The 22,205-nt window shown below is 40.7% G+C and overlaps 2 protein-coding genes across 7 annotated transcripts in view; one reads left to right on the top strand and one right to left on the bottom strand.

The window, feature by feature from the left end:
• Positions 1-3,363: 3,363 nt before the first annotated feature.
• On the bottom strand, positions 3,364-19,164 carry OIP5 (Opa interacting protein 5). 2 transcript variants are annotated; one of them, XM_043981539.1, is made up of 5 exons: positions 18,612-19,164; positions 15,451-15,517; positions 12,591-12,713; positions 8,367-8,448; positions 3,364-4,085 (listed from the first exon to the last, which is right to left on the bottom strand). In XM_043981539.1, exons 1-5 carry the CDS (start codon positions 19,057-19,059, stop codon positions 3,987-3,989), a joined length of 819 nt encoding a protein of 272 aa, XP_043837474.1. In that variant the 5' UTR covers positions 19,060-19,164; the 3' UTR covers positions 3,364-3,986. The 2 variants fall into 2 exon arrangements, with proteins under 2 accessions (XP_043837474.1, XP_043837475.1); XM_043981540.1 differs by lacking the exon at positions 12,591-12,713.
• Positions 19,165-19,326: 162 nt separating this feature from the next.
• NUSAP1 (nucleolar and spindle associated protein 1) overlaps positions 19,327-22,205 on the top strand; it is a 28,399-nt gene continuing 25,520 nt past the window's right edge. For 2 of the 5 annotated variants that reach the window (XM_043987148.1, XM_043987151.1), the window contains exon 1: positions 19,330-19,534. In XM_043987148.1, the coding sequence (XP_043843083.1) occupies positions 19,427-19,534 (108 nt within the window). In that variant the 5' untranslated portion in view covers positions 19,330-19,426. Of the gene's footprint in view, positions 19,535-22,205 lie in introns of all 5 variants that reach the window. The other 3 variants (XM_043987152.1, XM_043987147.1, XM_043987146.1) reach the window with 3 other exon arrangements.

A 22,205-nucleotide genomic window follows, 5' to 3' on the forward strand; every position in this document is an offset into this window, starting at 1 on the left:
TCTCCCATTAGAATGAATGTAAATCTGAAGGCAGGAATTGTGTTTTTGCCATTCTCTGTAACCCCAGAATATGCCTGGCACATAGTAGGCACTTAAGAAATACTTGTGAACTGATTTGACAAGGTACCACCTGTATGAATAGCTCACATTCACATAGTATCGTAAAGTTAATAAAAGCACTTTATGGCTAAAGGAGCAGGGTGTAGAGCCAAGTCTTCTGATTTCAAGGCCAATGCTCTTTTCACAATGGCACCCCACTTGGAATATAGGAGGATATATTTTAATGAAACACTTAGTAGTTGATAATGTCATCAGAAAAATAAATAAAATGGGAACATAAGATATTGTAGGACATGAGGGCATTATGAGCAAAATCCATTTAAACAGACTCTGGTAGGGGGCAGAGGGACTTGTGGTTAGTGGGGGCAGGAGTCTCACCTATCATCGGTTTTTCAGTGAAAGGAGGGCCAGGAATTCTGTCTTCAGGATGTGGTAGAAGTGATTCTCTGTAGTGTGGGATGGATGAAGTGGCCAATCCACCTTTGATTAAAGATCTTTGGTGTGGGGAAGGAGGTGGAGAGGCAGCTGGAAACCCACTACCTCCCAAGGCAGCCCATTTCACTATAGGACTAATTTTTCCCCTTTTATCTACTGCCTCTCTGCTGCCCTCTGCCCAAGAACAAATCTAGTCTCTTCTTCCATAAGATAACTTGTGTCTCCAACAAATCTTCTTTTCTCTAGGCTGCAAAACCCTTCAAATAATCCTCATACAGCATCTCAAGATCCTTCCCCATCATGGTAGTCCTCTTCTAGACATCACAATTCACCATTTGCTTCTCAAAACTAAATACAAGTATAATTTTGATTACATTAAATTTAAAAGGTTTTGCAAAAAACAAATGCAGCCAAAATAGAAGTAAAGTAGGAAACAGAGTGGGGGAGAAGGGGGCAAATTTACAAAAAGTTTTCTGATAAAGGTCTCAATTCTTATATATGGAACTGAACCAAATTTATAAAAATAAGAGCCATTCCCCAATTTATATTTTTAAAAGGATATAAACAGGCAATTTTTCATAAGAAATCAAAGCTATCAAGTCATGAAAAAAATGCTCTATTAATAATTCTAAGGGGGCAGCTAGGTGGCGCAGTGGATAAAGCACCAGCACTGGATTCAGGAGGACCTGACTTCAAATCCGGCCTGAGACACTTGACACTTACTAGCTGTGTGATCCTGAGCAAGTCATTTAACCCTCATTGCCCTGCAAAAAAACCAAAAAAAACCCCAAAACTAATAACTAATGAGAGAAATGCACATTAAAATAACAAGTTATTACCTCACACCCATCAGATTAACTAACATGACAGAAAAAGATGACAAATGCTGGAAGGGATTTTTCCACAAAAAGTTACATTATTGCACTGTTGGTGGAGCTATAAATTGGTCCATTCATTCTGGAGAACAATTTGGAATCACACTCAAAAGGTGAAAAATTGTACATACCCTCTGACTCAGCAATACCTCTATAAAGACTAAGTCAAGGAGATCAATGAAAAAGATAAAGGATCTGTATGTACAAAAATTTATAACAGCTCCTTTTGTGGTGGCAAAGAATTGGAAACGGGATGCCCATCAACTGGGAAATGGCTGAACAAGTTATAGTATATGAATGTGATAGAATATTATTGTGCTAAAAGAAATTAAGGGGATGGTTTTAGGAAAAACCTGGGAAGACTTATATGAGCTGACACAAAGTGAACAGAACTAGAAGAACATTGTACAGTTACAGCATTATTGTAATAATGATCAACTGTGAAATATTTAGCAATTCTGATTAACACAATGATCCACAACAATTCCAAAAGACTCATGATAAAAAATGCTGTTTACCTCCAAAGAATGGACTGAAGCATTTGTTTTTCCCTTTATTATTCTTGGATTTTTGTTTTTGTTTGTTTTGGCAACATGGCTAACGTGGAACTGTTTTGTATAACTTCATATGTATAATGATAATTTTTTGTCTTCTCAATGGGTGGAGAAGGGTGTGGGAGGGAGAGATTTTGGAACTGAAAAGAAAAATAACAAAAAATGAACAATGAATAAAGATCAAAATAAAATTTAAAAACTAAATATAATCCTGCAAGTGTGGTCCGGACAGGATAAAGTAGGACTACTATTTTCCTAGTCCCTGGACACTATGTCTCTCAATGTAGGCAAAGGTCACTTGGCTTTTTGAGACTATCATATTGCATTGTTGACTCATGCTTAAGCTTGTTTGTAGTACTCTAAAGCAGCAGCATCACCCTGCTAGAAAAATACAGACACTACCGTAGTCTGGCATTAGAAACCCTCTGCAATCTGTCTTCCATCTATTTTTCTGACCTTATGACATGCTACTCCCTTAAAGAACTGTTTCAATCAAACTGAACCACTGGCCATTTTCCATAGTTGGAATGCTTTTGCTTCTCATTTCTGCCTTTCTACTATGTTCAATTCAGATGCCACCTCCTATATGAAGCCTGCCCTGACACCATGCTTTTTCTCTTTGTAGATATTTTACATCCAGCCAAATATAATTTATCAAGATCTTTTCACATCCGGACTTTGTCCTGCAACTTGTTAGCTAGTCTTACCAGTTTTATCTTCTTTAAGTTGTACTAATAAGCATGTCATCTCTGCCCTTTCCCAAGGCATTTTCATTGGCGGTTTCTGATGGCTGAAATGTTCTCCCCCCTTGCCTTCCCCAGCTTCTTCAAGTTCCAGCTAAAATCCCTCTACAGGAAACCTTTCCCCATCACTCTTTTTCTAAATTTTTTAGTGAGGCAATTGGGGTTAAGTGACTTGCCCAGGGTCACACAGCTAGTAAGTGTTAAGTGTCTGAGGCCGGATTTGAATTCAGGTACTCCTGACTCCAGGGCCGCTGCTCTATCCACTGTGCCACCTAGCTGCCCCTCCCCATCACTCTTAATGCTAGTGCCTCCCCTCTGATGGTTATCTCCAATTTATCCTGTCTATATCTTGTTTGTATATTATTAGCATGTTGTCTCCCACATTAGACTGTGAGCTCAAGAGCAGGGACTATTTCTGCCTTTCTTTGCACCCCCAGAAGTTAGCACAGTGCCTGGCACATATTAGGTATTTAATAAATGTTCCTGAATGACTGGCAAAAATATTAAACCAGTTCGGGTCTGGCCTCAGACACTTAACACTTACTAGCTGTGTGACCCTGGACAAGTCACTTAACCCCAATTGCCTCACCCCCCCCCCCAAAAATTAAACCAGAAATTCCTTTGTAACAAGAAGTACACAGCATGTCAAAATTTTTTCCAAGTTCTTTTAATAACTATTTTTTAAAAAAATAAGCATTCTATAGAGATTCATAGGTAAGAAAAAATTTAAAAGACAAGACATGGCAAAAATACAATGTCAAGATTCCAGCAATATTTATATAAACAGTTGCTTTGTGCAAGGTTAAAATTAAATTAACATTCCATTTACTTCCTATTAATACTTCAAACAAAAGACACATTTTGAGGACAATCATGCACCTGAAGTTTGGGGCACATAGAGCCCACTATAATTACTAATAACCTTTTTTTCTTAAAAAAAAAAAAGACTATACTGGTATTGATAAGTTGAAAATTTTTTTAACATGACTGAATTCTGAAGCACCACAAAATGGTCAACATTGAAGGGAAGTCTCAATAAGCTCACTTGGTAAGAAATGTGCTTCAAGACAAATTATTTTATGAAGCTTGAATCTTGATGTACATTCCTGGTTTTTCAAAGCTTTCTCCTTACCTCCTTTCTTTCCAGTTGCAATTTATCAATACATTTGGTTAAGCAGAAGAGAAGGCTTAGTTGGAGAACATACTTCTTCATGTCCCAGAAATCAACCAAAGACAGCATGCATAGGCACCATTAGAGAATTCCTGAGATTGCAGTACAGGATGAATCTACTCTTAAAGGTTTGTTTCTGATTCAAATATTAATCTAGCTCTACATCCAATGGTCCATGGATCACCGTCTTCAGATCCTGAATTATTGTTGTTAAGTTAGAGTCCATCATCATAATCTTCTCTTTCAGCTGGGAAGCAAACAGTAATCCAAAAAATTCAACATGTATTATGCTATCCAGTGACAAAAAAGCATCTTTACTTTTAAACTAGGTCACTAGCAATATTCTTTCAAGACTTAAATCTTAATATTACATCCATTTCCAGAATCATGGAAACCACATCAAGGTTTACATGTTTTGTTTTTTTACTATAAAACTGAAAAGCCACAGAAAACCAGGAAACACTCGAGAACAAAAGAAAAGTTAAACAATACCAAAGTTAACATGGAATAATGTAGGAGCAGTAAAGAACAGAGGCAACAATATAATGACACAATCTTATTTTCATGATGTCCTTCCAAATGGATCTTTTTTCTATATCACTTCTTAAGTCTTAACCTACTTATTATTGTAAGATGCACTTCTGTCATCATTTATAGTGCAATAACATTCCACTCCACTGGCATACCAGTTTATTCAACCGTTTCCCAATCACTGAACATTAACATTTCCTCCCCCTTACTTTAGTAGGAACTAGTTACTACTATTTTTCAAAATCATCAAAGCCTTAATGTTTCACAAATACTTTTTAATATGTTTCATTGTTTAGTATATTTATCAGAAGTAATGAAAAATTTAAAAAGTCCTAAGAGGGGCAGCTAGGTGACATAGTAGATAAAGCACTGGCCCTGGATTCAGGAGGACCTGATCTCAAATCTGGCCTCAGACACTTGTCACTTACTAGCTATGTGACCCTGGGTAAGTCACTTAACCCTCATTGCCTCACAAAAAAAAAAAATTTAAATCAAAAGTCCTAAGGGATCCCCAAACTTAGGCAGGACCTATTTCCAGATGCATATATCTCTTTTAAGCCTAGATAATATAGATAAACAGAGTCTTGGCTATTTCAGAATAGAGGGCTTAAATTTTATAAACTCGTGGTTCTTCAGTTTCAGATATAAGGAGACTTTTGCCAAGCATAGAAAGAAAACAGAAATACAATGGAATTTTACTGAACTGTCTGCTAAAGTAAAAATTTCTAGGCTTGTCAGATTAAGCCAAATTCGAATAAAAATTCAAAAACATATTTTAAAGCCAAATATAAAGGATTGTGGATTATCGGGAAAGACATAACCAACAGAGATACTGGGCCTCAGGAAGCCAGAGACTCTTGAGTTCTCAGAGACTGGGAAGTAAGTACCTCATCCACATTCAGCTCATCTTTGGAAGAGCAGAAAACAAGTATGTATTCAATCTAGTTCACAGGGACACAAAGAGCCATCATCTGCCACTGCAGAGCTCTCAGAACCAGAAATCTTGCTCACAGCAGTTTAGGATGGCATATGTTCTGTGGGACTCCCATCTATCAGAAATGCTGGGTTTTAAGGTACCATAGGTCCTAAGTAGGCAAACTTATAATTCTCATCATTCTAAGTGCTGCCTCCTCACCCAATTCTAAAGGTAATGTCTGTGTGTGCCTCATTCCCTGTTTAAGAGATTGCAACTAAGCCCAGAGAACCCAAACACCACGTACTTACTTATGTGACCCTAACTCCCTATTGCTAACCCCTCTCCCCTGCAGCGCAGGGTTCTCCTCTTCCCAACAACTGGCTCTCCTCCCAAATTCTGAATGGATAAGGCAAGAAAGGATAGGAGTTTGCCAGTCCTTGTCTGCCTGAGGTCCCCTCCCTATATGCTCAGCCCTCCTTCTTTGTGCTTTTCATCTGCTGTGTTCTCCATGCTTTTCCCTCCCCGCATTCACCTCCCCTATATCTTGGGTCTCTTCCTCTCCCTCTCTACTGGTCTTCAGGAAAGGCTGGCTTCCCCTCTAACAGTTGTCCTTTCGAGGAGCGAGGGCTTATTCAAGCACGACCCTCAACACCCTGGGCATACTTCTGGGTTTCTTACAGCTCCTTTTTTTCATTTCATTTCATTTCATTTCTTTTTTTTTTTTAGTGAGGCAATTGGGGTTAAGTGACTTGCCTAGGGTCACACAGCTAGTAAGTGTTAAGTGTCTGAGGCTGAATTTGAACTCAGGTACTCCTGACTCCAGGGCCGGTGCTCTATCCATTGCGCCATCTAGCTGCCCCCCTTCATTTCATTTTTTTCAATTAGCTAATCCATTTTTCATGGCCACGTTCAGACTGTCCCCTGACACCGTCACATAGCAACTGCTCCTCTGGTTCACTGCCTCCACTGGGATCCCAGTCAAAATTCTTGGAGCAGTCATCTTCTGGTCTCTACATTTCTCCTTTCTCAAGGAAGTCAGGAACTGGCTCACAGCCTTCCTCTTCATCCCAATGGGGTCCTCATACTCAGGGGCATCAATAAATATGCTGGTGTCTTGTAAAAGGACTACCTATTTTACCCCACCTCCCATGACCTACACCATCACTCCTTCTGCATCTCTGCCAGTCACAGGAACAATCACATCCTAGATTTCTTCATCGGCCATTATCAGGGTTATTCCAGGATCCTGAATCCTGCATTTCTTCTAACCATAACTTCCTATGCCTTCAGTCTCTCTGACTATCCCACTCCTCTTCATCCTTTATCAATGGAACTTCCCTGCACCCCTCCCCCATTCTACTAGTTTGTCACTCCTGCTACAGTCTTACTTTTTCCCCTCAAACATAGTCTTGGTTGATATCTTCAACTACCCACCAACCACCACCTGATCACTCAATCCAATGACCTTTTTCCAGCTCTGCTCTTCTTTTTTGTTTTTGTTTTTTTTTTAGTGAGGCAATTGGGGTTAAGTGACTTGCCCAGGGTCACACAGCTAGTAAGTGTTAAGTGTCTGAGGCTGAATTTGAACTCAGGTACTCCTGACTCCAGGGCCGGTGCTCTATCCATTGCGCCATCTAGCTGCCCCCAGCTCTGCTCTTCTTGATCTTTCTCCAGTTTTTGATGCTTATTTACCACATATTTTTTCCTACCTTGGCTTCTGTAATACCACTCTCTCCTAGTTCTATGCATTTGACTGTTCTCAGTTGCCTTTGATGAAGGCAACTGAGATATATATCTATATAGATATCTATATATCTCTCCTATATATTGAGTTGGAGTGCCTTCCATACCCAAGTCCAGAGCCTTGATCTCTTCCTAGTGATCTGCTCTCCTGAGTTCAAGGATCATCTCTGTGCAAATAACTCCCAAAGTTATATATGCAGCATTAATCTATCTCTGAACTCCAGCCCCATATCATCAATTGCTTACTAAAGAGCTCCACCTGGGTTTCCTATCAGCATCTAAAACTCAACATGTCCAAAATGGAACTTACCTTCTTTCCTCAATGTAATAACCCTCCTCCAAATTTCCCTGTTTAAGTTGAAGGCATCATCAGCCTCCTAGTCATCTTTTATTTCTTCCCTACTCCTCAACCTTCATAGTCAATCATCTGTCAAGTGTTTCTTCTACCTCTGCAATATCTCTTGGATCCATTATTTTCTTCCTACTCACACAGCCAACACCCAAGTTCAGGTCCTTATCACTTCTCATGAAATGTCATAAATGGTATCACTGCTAATAATCTCTCCCCAAACTAATCTATCTTCCACAAGGCTGTCAAATATTTCTACAACAAAGGTCTTGCCCATGTTCTACCCTTGCTAAAAAAACCTTCAGTTTAGGGGGCAGCTAGGTGGCACAGTGGATAAAGCACTGGCCCTGGATTCAGGAGGACCTGAGTTCAAATCCGACTTCAAACACTTGACACTTACTAGCTGTGTGACCCGGGAAAGTCATTTAACCCACCAAAAACCAAAAAACCTTCAGTTTCTTCTAGGACAAAATAAAACCTCTTCACTCAAGAACTTGAAACCCACTGCCCTTCATAACTAGACTTGCCCTACCTTTCCAAACATTTCATTATATTCCCTGCCCCACCCCCTCACATTCTATGTTCTGGTCAAGCTAGTCTGTTAATGCTTCCTTAAACTCAATATTTCATCTCCTACCTTTTTATTCCTTTAGCTAAACTGTCCACTGTACATGAAATGCACTCCTTAACTCAGTCTCCGGGAATCCCTAGCTTTATTCAAACCCAAGTATTACCACCTCGTACTTGTAACCATTCCTATGTCTTGTATTTACTTATATGTGTAGATATCCAAGGGATAGAGCATATGGTTTGATGACTGTTTTATTTTTGACCCTGTAACTCCAGTTCCTGAAACAGTCTTAGAGATATAGCTGGCATTTAATGTTTTAAAATTTCACTTCTATCCACCTGAAATCCATTTCTATTAGTGCAAAATCATCAAGAGGTTTATATTTAAAACAGAAACATAAAATAAAATGAAAGTTTACCTTTGAAATCTGTTCATTTAGATGCTTAGCAGGAAATTCCATCTCAGATGCATTTATTATAGATTTTGTTTTTAAAAGGTAGCTGTAAGAACACAAACAAGTCATTCTTATTAGTTTCCTTCACTTAACAGAGTAGATACATTCCAACAACACTGCCTACAAAACCAATTTCTGTGAGCAAATCCTACATTATTACTGACCTCCACCATAAATAAGAGAACAGAGGAAGGGTGGAGATACTTAAGGTCATGATGAGGATAAAGAGAAATTTCTGTTATGAAAGAGATAATAGAATAGTGGAACCCAGGTGGGAAATAAAGTGTGGCGGTAGTGGAAAGATGATCAGGTATGAGTAATCCCCAGGATCCTCTGAAGAAAAAAAAAAAAAAAACCCAAGCCCAAATAGTGGCACCAGGCAAGTGATCACTCTTGTTCTTTACTAACAAATTCCAAGATCAGGCCACCCTTCTTTCCCCACCCCTTCCCACCAAAGCTCCATTCCTGATCTTAACAGCTTTCCCTCAATGTAGGTATTCATGGTCCAAAAGTTTGTAGTGTCTAACACTGAGTTGGGGAGGTGTCAGTCCCTTGTTCCCAAATCCCTACAGTAGTTAGGAGGAAGATATATTTCTGGTATCTCTGAAAGCTATTTCCAAAAGAAACACTGCTGCACATGGTAGTCAGGTTGTATAGTACAATAAGTACAGTACCATAATTCAGGTATATTGTGTCTTAAAGAGGCCCAGGTGGAAATCTTATCACTATATCACTATATGGAAAAATGCCTTTGCAGTTTCAAACAATTCACTAAAATAGGAACTTATGTATAAATTTACCTAAGGGTTGTGTTCTTAAACAAAAATTAAACGTATCTTTCCTTTAGTGATACGCAGCATGTTATAAAAAAAAGAACACTGGTCTCTGAGAGGAGGCCTGGGTTTCATCATGGACTGGCCACCAATTTGCTACATGACCTCAGACAAGTCATTTAACCTCTCAGAGGCTCAACTTCTTCAAATGTAAAAAATTATAATACTTGCAATACCTACTGCAGAGTTTTTGAGAAGATGTTTTGCAAACCTTAAAGCATAAAAATACAGGTTCAGAGGATTATCAGATTTAAAACCAGAGTCTTGGGGCAGCTAGGTGGCGCAGTGGATAGAGCACCAGCCCTGGAGTCAGGAGTACCTGAGTTCAAATCCGGCCTCAGACACTTAACACTTACTAGCTGTGTGACCCTGGGCAAGTCACTTAACCCCAATTGCTTCACTAAAATAAACAAACAAACAAAACCAGAGTCTTCAAGAACTTAGAATAACCCTTTCATTTTATAAAGAAACTACTGTCTATTGTCACTCAGTTTAGCTTTTGCTTGTCTCTAAAAATTATAGATGACTATTTATAAATTGTAACTGAAGCAATGTGTTAATGACAACATACCTACTACATTTTAAGAGAAATTATAATTAACCTTAAACAATTCTAATGAAGATATGGTATAAAATATTACATAGGTGTGAGAAAATAATAGGGGCCAGGGGCCCCAAAACCCCTATTATTTTTTCAAATAGGGAAATATAAAACAGCAGTAATATAAAATTATTATTATTGTAACGACTCTGTAACCAACCCCAACCCTATCCAGTCAGAGCACTAAATGAAAGAAAGCAAACCCTGAGGCACTTTATCATAAATTGTCTGGATTACAGCTTACCCGTGAATCCTCTACATAAAGGCTGGTAGAAATGTAAGAACGTGCTCTCATTTGGTTGGGGGTTTTTGTGATGTTTGTTGAGGGTGAGGAGAGAATTGGTTTCTTCGTTTTTTCCCCTCATATTGCTACCACCTATAGTTTTTTTTTTTGTTTGTTTTTGTTTTGTTTTTTAGACAGGCGTCTTTCCATGTCACTCAGGTTGGCATGGAAGTTTTGTCCTTCTTTGTTTTTGACCAGCATTGGTTCTCCCCTCCCTAGGCAGCCTATTGGCCTCCTGCTCCTGGAGGCTTGTTATATCAATGGTGGGCTTAGCTACCCAATCATTGTTAGCCCTTCTGCAGAGGACTGGGCTCACAACTCCAGAGGTCAGGCACCCCCAGTAGCACGTATTACAATCATGTACCACCACACCCTGCTTACTTTCTGCATTTTGACAGCTTCTATGGTGACCCATGGAGCTACTCAGGTCTATAAAAATCAGTAGTGTTATTGGCATTGCACATATCTCATAAGAGAGAATATGGTGCAGTTGATAATAAAGTTCTGGACTTGGAATCAAGAGATGTGGGTTTAAATCCTGCTTCAGTCACTCATTTTGTGACTGGGGCATATCATCTAACTATTCAGTCTCAGTTTCCTCATCTATAAAAAGGCAGTGATATTTATATTACCAATCTCAAAAGGTTGTTGTGAGAAAAGTACTTTGCAAACTTTAAAATACTGAAGTGTTATGTGAACTTCAGTTATTTGTTATTTTACTAAGACAAAAAGTCAATTTTAATACTATTATTTGGAGATGATTTTCTATTTTCTAGATAGGAGACATACAGAATTTTAGAGGTGCAAGTGACTTTTTTAAAAGCCCATCTGATCCAGGGCAGCTAGGTGGCTCAGTGGATAAAGCACTGACCCTGGATAAGCCTCAGACACTTGACACTTACTAGCTGTGTGACCCTGGGCAAGTCACTTAACCCTCACTCCCGTGCCCCCCCCCCCAAAAGCCCATCTGATCCAACCCCATCAGTGTATAGATACAGAAACTGACCAGGCCCACAGAATCACTTACCAAAGGCCATAGCCCTAGTTATTTAGGTGAAGGGCCAGGACTAGAACCTAGTTTTTCTGACTCTCAATCTTTAAAGATCTTTACCTTTTTTAAAAAAAAGATCTTTAATGAGTGAGATGAGCAGAACCAGAAGAACATTGTACACAGTATCATCAACATTGAGTGTTGATCTACTGTGATGGTCTATATTCTTCTCACCAATGCAATAGTACAGAAGAGTTCCAGGGAACTCATGATAGAAGAGGATCTCCAAATTCAGGGGGAAAAAAAAAAGAACGGGGCAACTAGGTGGCACAGTGGATAGAGCACCAGCCCTGGAGTCATGAGTACCTGAGTTCAAATCTGGCCTCAGACACTTAACACTTACTAGCTGTGTGACCCTGGGCAAGTCACTTAACCCCAACTGCCTCACTTAAAAAAAAAAAAAAAAGAACTGTGGAGTAGATGCTGAATGAACCATACTATTTCTTTTGTTTTTGGTGCTGATGTTTTTCTATTTTGAGGTTTTTCGTCATTGCTCTGATTTTTCTCTTATAACATGACTAATGCAGAAATATGTTTAATGTTATTGTGTGTGTGTGTGTGTGTGTGTGTATATTACCTGCTGTCTAGGGGAGGGAGGGAGAAAAATCTGAAATTGGAAAGCTTGTATAAACAAAAGTTGAGAACTATACATGTAACGGGGGAAAAAAATAAAATACTTTATTAATTAAAAAAAAGATCTTTAAATGCTTCATTTCATTCTGAATAGAAATTTCATAATGGCAGAAACTAGAAACTGATAATCAAGTTTCTGGGCTGTAATACCACGAAATTTTATTACCTCAAGCCCCTTGATGGAAAGGAACTATAGAAACGGACTGGGCAAAGTAAAGCTAGCATTTTCTCCCTATTCAATTATTTAGAGCCTAGCTAATATGCTCAAATAGGATTTAATTATAAGCATAAATGGAATGGCTTCTTTAATAATGATGATGCCTAGCATTTATGTAGTGCTTTAAGGTTTACAAAGAACTGCATATGTTACCTCATTTATTTGCACTATTAAAAACAAGAGATCTCTTCTGAGGATATTTGTTAAGGAAAGTATTTAGAAATTATTCTGACTATTTAAATGTCCAATATTTTCTTGCTAAAAGAACAGTTGTATTCAGTACTATTTTCCATACTAAGATTCATAGGTCCTGTTCTTAATTCAGTTCTTTAACATTATCCCTATAACAAAGCACCCTGATCCTCTGAACAATCTCATGTATTTAATAAAAATTAAAGTCTACTTACTGGGGCAGCTAGGTGGCACAGTGGATAGCACATGGGCCCTGGAGTCAGGTGGACCTGAGTTCAAATCCGGTCTCAGACATTTAACACTTACTAGTTGTGTGACCCTAGGCAAGTCACTTAACCCCAATTGCCTCACCAAAAAAAAAAAAAAAAGTCTACTTACCACACAATGCTGTTCTTAAAAAGGCAGAAGAGACCCTTCAAATCAGAAAGGGTAGCATATGTAGAATAAAGTCTGAAACCTACAGAAAGTCCACAAGAATGGCAGAATAAAGGGTTGTAGGTACTGAAAAACAACCAGAAAGAGATTAGAAAAACTGCAGCACAAAAGTTAGTCAATCTCAGGAAGCTATCCAGTTTTCACTGTCTCCCTCTACCATCCACTTCTAGGAACGATAATCAAATCACTTTTGTCATTGCTGCTGGAAAGAGTATGTCAATCAACTCCCCTAAGGGTCTACTCACCATCCTTATAATTTTCCAAAGCAAAATATCTCTCCCCTGGCCACCATTCCCCAATGTGTTCTCTCACTCATTCAAATACAAGCTCCTGAGAGCAGGGACCATCCTTGCTTTTGTGCTTAGCACATAATAAGCAAGTAACAGGTGTTTTTTCATTCATTCATTGCTATAAAAATCTAGCCAGTCACTAAGCATTTATTAAGTGCCTACTATGTGCTAGACACTGCTGAGTGTTAAAGATACAAAGAAAGGCAAAGACAATCCCTGCCCTCAAGGAGCTCACATTCCAATGAGAGAAAAACATGCAAACAGGATAAATCCTGTAAAATATAGGATGAATTGGAGATAATCAATTGAGGGAAGTCACTAGCATTCAGAGGGATCAGGAAAAAGTAAAAGGTAGGATTTTAGCTGGGGCTTGTAGAAAGCCATGGAAGTCAAGAGGTAAAGATCAGAATAGGAATAATCCCACGCATTCAGGACAAATAGTCCAGGGATGGAGTATCTTGTGTGAGGAACAGCAAAGAGGCAGTGTCACTGTACATTACAGATTTGGGGGATGGGAGGGAGCATAAGGTAGAAGGCGGCTGAAAAGTTAGGAGGTGACCAGGTTATGAAAGGTTTTGGATGCCAAAGGATTTATATTTGATCCTAGTGATGATAGGGAGCCACTGAAGTTGAGTGAATAATAGGGTGATAACATGGTTAGACCTACACTTTAGGAAAATCAATTTGATATTTGAATGGAGGATGGATTGGAGTAGGGAGAGATTTGAGGCAAGAAGCTCAACTGGAAGATTACTATAACAGTCCGGCCATGAGGTGATAAGGGCCTATACCAGGAAGTGTCAGATGAGAGAAGGAGAATTATTAGGAGAGATGTGAGAAAGGCAAAAATCAATATGACATGGCAACAAATTGGATATGGAAGGGTGAGAGCAAGAGAGAAACTGAGGATGACACCTAGGCTGGGAGCCTGAGTAACTAAAAGGATAGTAGTACCCTCAACATTAATAGGGACATTTGAAAGACAGGAAGATTTAGGGGAAAAGATGAATTCAGTTTTGGACATGTTGAGTTTAAGATGTCTTCTGAACATCCACCTCAAGATGTCCAATAGCTGGCTATTAGAGATCCACTGAAAGGTTACGACTAAATAAGTAGATTTGAGAATAAGCAACATAGAAATAACAACTAAATCCATGGGTAATCTAACCTAATGGTAAAAAAATATTGTGGATGCCAACTGAAAACACCAGTCATAGATGTGTTTTAATTGTTTTAAATTATCATTGAAAATATGAGAAATTATACAGTAACATCAAATACACAAAAGAATGAAGATCACAAATATCACACTATAAAATTGCCATCATCATGTCAATTCCTAGTAGACGGGGGAAAAAAGGAAACCAAACATCTCCTGGTACTGTCGATAGTTTCCTTGTGGCAGAATTTGGTTAGAATATTGATAATTACAGTGAAAATCAACTTTATCTGAACGTTCTGATAATAATATAGGCCAGTAGCATTCAAGGCCCCCTATAGCCCACCTTTCAAGTTAAATTTCACCCTGCATCCCTTCATACATTTAGCCCAAGTGGGTTTAACATATAATCTGAATTGGATGGGATCTCAGAAACCAATTCAATTCAATAAGCATTTACTAAACTCTTACTGTGTGCTGGAAATACAAAGATAAAAATCAGTTTCTCTGCTCAAGTTTAGAATCCTGCTCCACCCAGTACTTGACAAATGGTCAGCTGTCCAGCCCTTTGCCTTGAAGATTTTCAAAAAAGGGAAAATCACCAGGTTCAGAGACAACTGGGCACAGCTTCAGTTGTTGGGAAATCCTTTCTTATATCCTACTTAAATCTGCCTCTCTGCAATTTCTAACTACTGTTTCTACCTCTTCTCCAGCATAAGTCTAACCCTTTCAGACAACAGCCCTATAAGTCTGCCTGTATGAAACCTTGTATCTTTAGTTCTTTAGGCTAACACCCCATGGCATAGTTTCTGTCCTTTCCCCCCTCTTCTGGATATATTCCAGCTTATTTATGTTCTTCCTAAAAATGTAAGGACTGGACCCAGCCCCTCAGAGGCAGTATTCTAGGTATAAGGCTGCTCTTAAAATGTTGTCTAGTCACTCCTCCTCTGAGGTTAAGTTTTGTTTCTCAACTGTAAAACTTAACATTTACCTCTATTACATTCCATCTTATTCATTTTGGTCTATCAGCCTAACTTGCTGAATCCTGAATCTGTCATCTAATGCATTAGTCATCCCTCCAAGCTTCATGGCATCGGTAAATTTGACTACTAGTTAAAGATAAGTTGCCGATTTGCATGGAGTATCCCTTAGCTGAGAGCTCCTCACAGGCAAATTTAAAAAAAGGGGGGGGGGGAGTGGAAAGAAAGAAGTATAAAATAACACAAAGGTCAGATAAAATATGAGAAATAAATGGGGGGAAATAAACTCTTTTATTCTAGGACATTTAAATATCTCTCATTATAGTTTTATCAAATCAGAAACCACAGATCCATTTCAAACAATTAGTACCTACCTGCCCAGGAGAGCACCTTCAATGCCAACCAGTAAGGACTTATCCAAAATGACATTATTTGTGATTCCTAGGGAGAAAAACACTAATAAGAATCTGACTCTCAAGTAGTATTAATAAGATTTCTCCATCTACTATCTTCTAGATTGATACATTTCTCCTTCACCTCTCTCCCCTTTCTCAACAAAACAAAAGACAATTATAAAGCTCCTATTAGATAGAAGGTACAGTGTGTTAGACCTGGAGATACAAAGATCCAAAAAAAAAAAAAAATAGTCCCTGACCTCAAGGGCCATGCATTCTTTTGTTTGTTTTTTTCAGGGCAAAGAGGGTTAAGTGACTTGCCCAGGGTCACACAGCTAGTAAGTGTCAAATGTCTGAGGTTGAATTTGAACTCAGGTCCTCCTGAATCCAGGGCTGGTGCTTTATTCACTACACCACCTAGCTGCCCCCCAAGGGGCATGCATTCTAATGGGGAAATACAACATGTACACACAGATAAGTTAAATACAAGATAGTTTGAGAAGGGAGAGAACACTAACTGTGGGTTATCAAGTAAAAATTCAGAGAAGATGGGCCCTAAAGTCTACTTGCAAGTTAAATACTCTGGGTAGACCAAGCTAACTAAGCATCGAGTATATTCTAGGCATGACTGAAAGTCCCATGTGAAGGTACAGAAAAGGAAAGTGAAATGCTTGGGGAAATCTTCACTTTGGTTGAAATGTAAAAAAATCAGTACGGAAGGGTAGGCTGGAAGAAGATTGTGGAAAGGGAAATGAAAAGTCTGAAGATTCTGTAGTTTATCCTACAGTTAACATAGAGCCAATAAGTTTCTAAGCGGGAGAGAATCAAGCTTGTGTCTGAGTTGGACTGTTTCGCAACTTCATAGGGATCATGTTGAAGCAGGAGAGTCTATAAGGAAACTATAAGGAGGCTTACTGCAATAGGAAGAGTATGTGGGAAAAGGCTTGAACTAGAATAGTGACTGTGGGAAGAGAGAGCAACTGGAGGCATGGCAAAGGGATTGTAGAATGACTTGGTGCATCAGATCTTGGGGCAGGGAACAGGGAGAGAAACGGAGACAAAGAGAAACAGAGTCAAAAATGAATCCTAGTCTCCAACAACAAGAAAAAAAAAGAAAGAACTGTGGAGTATAGATGCTGATTGAACCATATTATTTCTTTTGTTTTGGGTGCTGTTGTTTTTTTTTTCTATTTTGAGGTTTTGCATCACTGCTCTGATTCTTTCTCTTGTAACAGGATTAATGCAGAAATAGGATTAATGTTATTATGTGTATATATATATATGTGTGTGTGTGTATATATATATATCTATATGTATATGTATAGAGATATATAGATATAACCTATATCAGATTACCTGCTGTCTAGGGGAGGGGGGAGGGAGGGAGAAAGATCTGAAATTGTAAAGCATGTATAAACAAAAGTTGAGAACTATCTTTACATGTAACCGAAAAAATAAAATACCTCATACATTAAATAAATAAATAAAAAGAATGAATCCTAGGACAAATCTCAAAGTAAATGGGGAAATTTAAAAGAAGGCCTGGAGAAGAGTGGGAAGTAACCAGTTCCATTTTGAACACATTAGGTTTGAAATACCAGATGACATCTAGGTGATGTTCAGCAGGCAGTTGGCTATGCTTTACATGACTATAACTTAACTCCAGGGAGGAGTAGATATGGACTTCTGGAAGTTATGTACATAAAGACAATAATTAAAGGAATGGAAAGTGATCCTCAAACAAAGAACAGTACAGAGAGGTAAGAGAAAAGGATCCAAGACAGAACCTTGGACGATACCCACATGTAGCAGGCCAGAGATGGGTCTATAAAAGGAATGAGGAGCAGTCAGATAGGTTAAAAAATGCAGGAGAGAGCAGTATTCTAGAAATCAGCAGAGATAACTCTATATAGAAAGAGAAAGAGAGAAACTTCATACCACTGGATTTGAATGTCAGATTTTTAAAGCATCCAAGATGTATTTTTTGGTTTCCTTTGTATTGCTTAGCACAGCGTCTGGCAAATAACAGGTGTTTAATAAATACTCGTCGACTGTTTGACCATTTTGGGGGAAGACAGGGGACCTTACTTCCTGGACATTTATTTCTTCCTTTTCCCACCTATTTTGCACAGTTGAGCAAAAGAGTTTTGAGGAGTGAGCAAATAGAGGTCCACAACTCAGAGAGTTCTTGGTAGTCTGCTTGAAGGAGAGCACGTAAGCAGCTATGGACTGAGCTGGGAAGAAATTCAAACCCTACGTTTTACAAATGAAGAAAGCGAGACCCCCAAAGTGACTTGCCCCAAGGTCACATAAGTAGAAAGTGACAGTGGCAGAGAATCTGAAATAAGAGCTTCAAACTAATTCAGCATTCTTTCTACTGTGCCAAGTGTAAGGCGGCCTCCAAATGAGTTAATTTGCCATCTAAAACAGCACAGTCCAGATGGGATTTCCAGAGACTGTAAAGCCACAGAGGCTTAGGTGGACAAACTTAATCAGCACTAACTTCAGAGGACTGTTAAGAGGAGCAAATAAGATAAAAGTAAATTGTTTTGGGGCAGCTAGGTGGCGCAGTGGATAGAGCACCGGCCTTGGAGTCAGGAGTACCTGAGTTCAAATCCGACCTCAGACACTTAACACTTACTAGCTGTGTGACCCTGGGCAAGTCACTTAACCCCAATCGCCTCACTAAAAAAAAAAAAAAGGTAAATTTTTTTGAAAACCTTAAAGCTCTATACAAATGCTAATTTGGTTGGTTGTTTCTTTTTTTATTTAACCCACAATATCTAACTGGCCCAAGACCCATAGTTCACAGCTCCATCAGTCATCCACCGGGCGGGAAATCGCTATGCCTGTTACTTCCCAAACCCAAATTCCCTTCCCTGGCCGCGGCTTCCCCTTTATACGTAGATGTCTTCAATTCATTCTATATTTACTAAGCGCTTACTAGGTGCCAGGCACTGTGCTAAACCCACTCTTTGTCTCCCTTCGATAGTGGTATCCACCTCCGCCCAGCGCAGTGCCTAGCACACAGAAGGTCGAGCTCCTCATTCATTCATTCATTCATTCATTCATTCATTCATTCATTCACTCACTCATTCGCAGGGGTTGGGGAGGGGAGAGGGGTCCGGCGCTGCACTTACTGCTTAAGACGAGGATGCTCAGGAGGCGCGTCTCCTCCCGACACAGATGCACCGAGTCTCCGAGCACGGCGAAGCAGCCCAAGCAGTGGAATACGACGAAGTTCTCCAGAGGCCCCGAGTCTCTCTCCGGCAGGGCCGAGGGCCCCGGCTTGGCCTCGTCTCCGCGGAGCCCGTGGGGGCCCAGCGGGCAGGACCTCTTCGCCGCCTTCGTGTCCCACTCCATGGAGGCGGAAGAGGCCTCCTCGCCAGCCGACGGCTCCTCGGACAGGCGGCTCTCTCTGACGGCCTGCGCCTCCAGCTCCTGGAAGATCTGACTGAGCGGCTTCGACGTGGTCTTCCCCCCGGACCTCCGGGAAGTCACTGCCGCCGCCGCCTCCTCCTCTTCGTCCTCCTCTTCGGACCTGGCTCCGGCGCGCGTATCCAACTTCCGACGCGAAGACCTCCTCATGACGGGACTCGGCGCGAGCAACCCGGGCGACCCCGACTCTCCAGCCGACGGAGTAGGAAAGCGGCCGGGAGCTGAACGCGTGACCTAAATGCGTGGAGGAAGGATCACGGGCCCGAAGACACAAACGCAAACCAAGCCGAGCCAATGGTGTCGGCGGGGGGAGGGGACGGAATCGAGGCCGGCTCTGCTATTGGCCAAACGCAGGGGCCCCGCTTCCCTTACCATCCTCAACCAATGAGAAGGCGGCATCCCTCAATTTAAACCTTCTGGCAGAAGTTAGCAAATAACGTTTCCGGGGGTGGCGCGGGAGTTTTGAATTGCGGCTGTTAGACTGTGGGCATCCCTGTAGCTGGAAAGACGTATCTCGATGGATGAGAGCGACATGGTCTTCCCTTTGGCCGCGCAGCTGGACTCCTTCAAGTACTGCGAGCTGCAGAGCTTAGCCAAGAGCGTGGGCCTCCGGGCTAACCTCCGGGTACGAAGGGGCGGGCAGCTACGGGGCTCTGCGAGAAGGGTCGGTGGGTAGTACGGGGGAAGGTCGGTGGGTACAAGGGCAGACAAAGGCAGGTGACATTCCAATGATCTGTAAGACTGATCCCGTCCAGCCTGACGTGTCCTGGAGCCCTTCAAGCAGCTGGGGAGGGCCGATTGTGAAATGTTTCGGTTGTGAGCATTTACAGCACAACTTTCATATTCGTTCGGTAAACGTTTATTAAGCGCCTACTTTCTGCCAGGCACTGTGCTAAGTGCTGAAAATGGGGCAACCGCTACGAATCGGGGTTTGATGTATTGAATCGTCGATCGTCCAGACTGTGAAGTAGGTGCAGGCTATTATTTTTTTTTTTTAATTTTTTTTTTTTTTTAGTGAGGCAGTTGGGGTTAAGTGACTTGCCCAGGGTCACACAGCTAGTAAGTGTTAAATGTCTGAGGCCGGATTTGAACTCAGGTACTCCTGACTCCAGGGCCGGTGCTCTATCCACTGTGCCACCTAGCTGCCCCTGTGCAGGCTATTATTAGGTGCTATTATTGGCAACACTTACGAAAGATTATTTAATTTTATCCTCATCACAGCCCTAGGAGGTAGGTGCTATTATTACCCTCGTTTTACAAATGAGGTAACTGAGGGTCAGATTGGTTAATTGGCTTGCCCAGTGTCTCATAGCCATAGTGTGTCTGAGGCAGGATTTGGATTCAGGCAGCCAGTCCCAGCACTGTTGCATCACGTACTTGCCAAGTGATAAATACACCATGGTCCTATTCTCTTTTTCCCAAAACGGTGGTGGGCTAGAGAAACAACAGTGGCCATGTATGACTAGAAAAGTCTAAAAATAACCTTTTATGTTTTACCAGTTTAGGTGTGTGGTCTTAGTAGACAGAATTCTTCAGTAAGTTCCATTCAACAGACATTGTGTACAGAGGGCATGGCCCTGGGGCAGCTAGGTGGCACAGTGGATAAAGCACCGGCCCTGGATTCAGGAGGACCTGAGTTCAAATCCTACCTCAGACACTTGACACTTACTAGCTGTGTGACCTTGGGCAAGTCACTTAACTCCCATTGCCCCACAAAAACAAAAATAAATTAAACAGAGGGCATGGCCCTGTGTTAGGTGCTCTAATTGAGACCCACATTTGTCTTGGGGTATGGACTGGACATGTCTATACAAGTAACTTCACAAGAGAGAGTTCACTAAAAACTCTGGGGATCAGGAAGAGCAGTCTAATGCTTGGGTAGATTTTCAGAATAGGGCTGTGGTTTTGTATTATCCTTCAGGTTGTCATTGCTCATTATTGTGGGAGGCACAATCACTCTGAGGTCCATAACTAGCTGTTGTAGACTGTAAGTTTTGGGAAGAAAGTAGAGAGCAGTATGGCATATCTGTTTTTTTTTTGTTTTTTGGGTTTTTTTGTGGGGCAATGGGGGTTAAGTGACTTGCCCAGGGTCACACAGCTAGTAAGTGTCAAGTGTCTGAGGCCAGATTTGAACTCAGGGACTCCTGAATCCAGGGCCAGTGCTTAATCCACTGCACCACCTAGCCGCCCCCAGCATATCTGTTTTAATAGTGCTTATTCTGTAACGTGATCTTTTATATGAAAAGAATTCATTGGGCTCCTCCCCTTACTCAGTAAGTGACATGATTTGTGATAGAAATCTAAAGCTGATTCACTTGTTGTTCAGTTTTGTCCCACTCTTCGAGACTCTGGACCATAGCACGCCAATACTGTCCATGGGGTGTTGTTGGGTTTTTGTTGGTGGTGGGGTTTGTTTGGTTTTTTTTTTTGTTTTTTGCAAAAATACTGGAGTGGTTTTTCATTTCCTTCTGCCACCTGTTGTGTCTGAAGGATATGATCTCTTTGGGATACAGACCTAGTGGAGATACTGTTAGGGCACAGTTGACACAGAAAATACTCAGCCAGGTACTCGGGGTGGAAAGAGGGAGAGAGAGTTTATTACTCTCGGGCCCAAAGTGGGTTTCAAGCCTCCAACAGTGGGCTCTGAGTCTTGTAGCCCACATGGTTATATACAAAAAGACTAGGTGTGTTATAGTGGCAAGTTTATTAAACGAAGATGAGGTCAGTTATTCACTGAACAAAGGATGCATAGTGGCAGCTAGTGGTTTAGTTATCATTACAGGAATATATAAGAATGAGGTCAGTAGTTAAGGGGGTCCTGTTGTTGCAGTTGGGGTACCTCAAGGCCAGAGCCTGTCTGAGAAAGAGAAGGTTGGAAGGCAGAGATTACAGGCCTGCAGCTGTAGCTGGAACACAGCAAGGCCAGGGTCTGTTTGAGACAGACAAGGTCAGAGGCTACATGTGATTTTCTACATCAGTACAACTGGGTATGAACAGTCCCATAGCCCTTTGAGCATAGTTTTTTTTTAGGCATAATCTTAAATTGCTTTCACAACTCCATCCAGCATTTTCCCACAGCTCCTCCAGCATTTGTCATTTTCTGTTCTGTCATCTTTGTCAGTCTGATGAATCATAATTTCTTTCAGAATCTCAACTGCAAAAGAGAATGTGAAGTTACTGTTCTAGTTAAGGAAACTGAACCTGCTTACTAGTAGACTAGTATCTCTTTCATATATAACGATCCAAAGCATGTAGAGCTGGAAGGTACCTTGAAGATCACTTAGTTCAACCCTTTC

The sequence above is a fragment of the Dromiciops gliroides genome, chromosome 2, assembly GCF_019393635.1.
Source record: "Dromiciops gliroides isolate mDroGli1 chromosome 2, mDroGli1.pri, whole genome shotgun sequence".
Classification (NCBI taxonomy): Eukaryota; Metazoa; Chordata; class Mammalia; order Microbiotheria; family Microbiotheriidae; genus Dromiciops; species Dromiciops gliroides.

Coding starts and splice junctions, on each gene's coding strand:
- OIP5 (XM_043981539.1), bottom strand. CDS start 19,059: ATGAGGAGGTCTTCGCGTCGGAAGTTGGATACGCGCGCCGGAGCCAGG. Junction 15,518..18,611: donor GAGCATCCTCGTCTTAAGCA/GTAAGTGCAGCG, acceptor TTTTCTCCCTAG/GAATCACAAATAATGTCATT. Junction 8,449..12,590: donor TTTAAGAACAGCATTGTGTG/GTAAGTAGACTT, acceptor GTGTTCTTACAG/CTACCTTTTAAAAACAAAAT.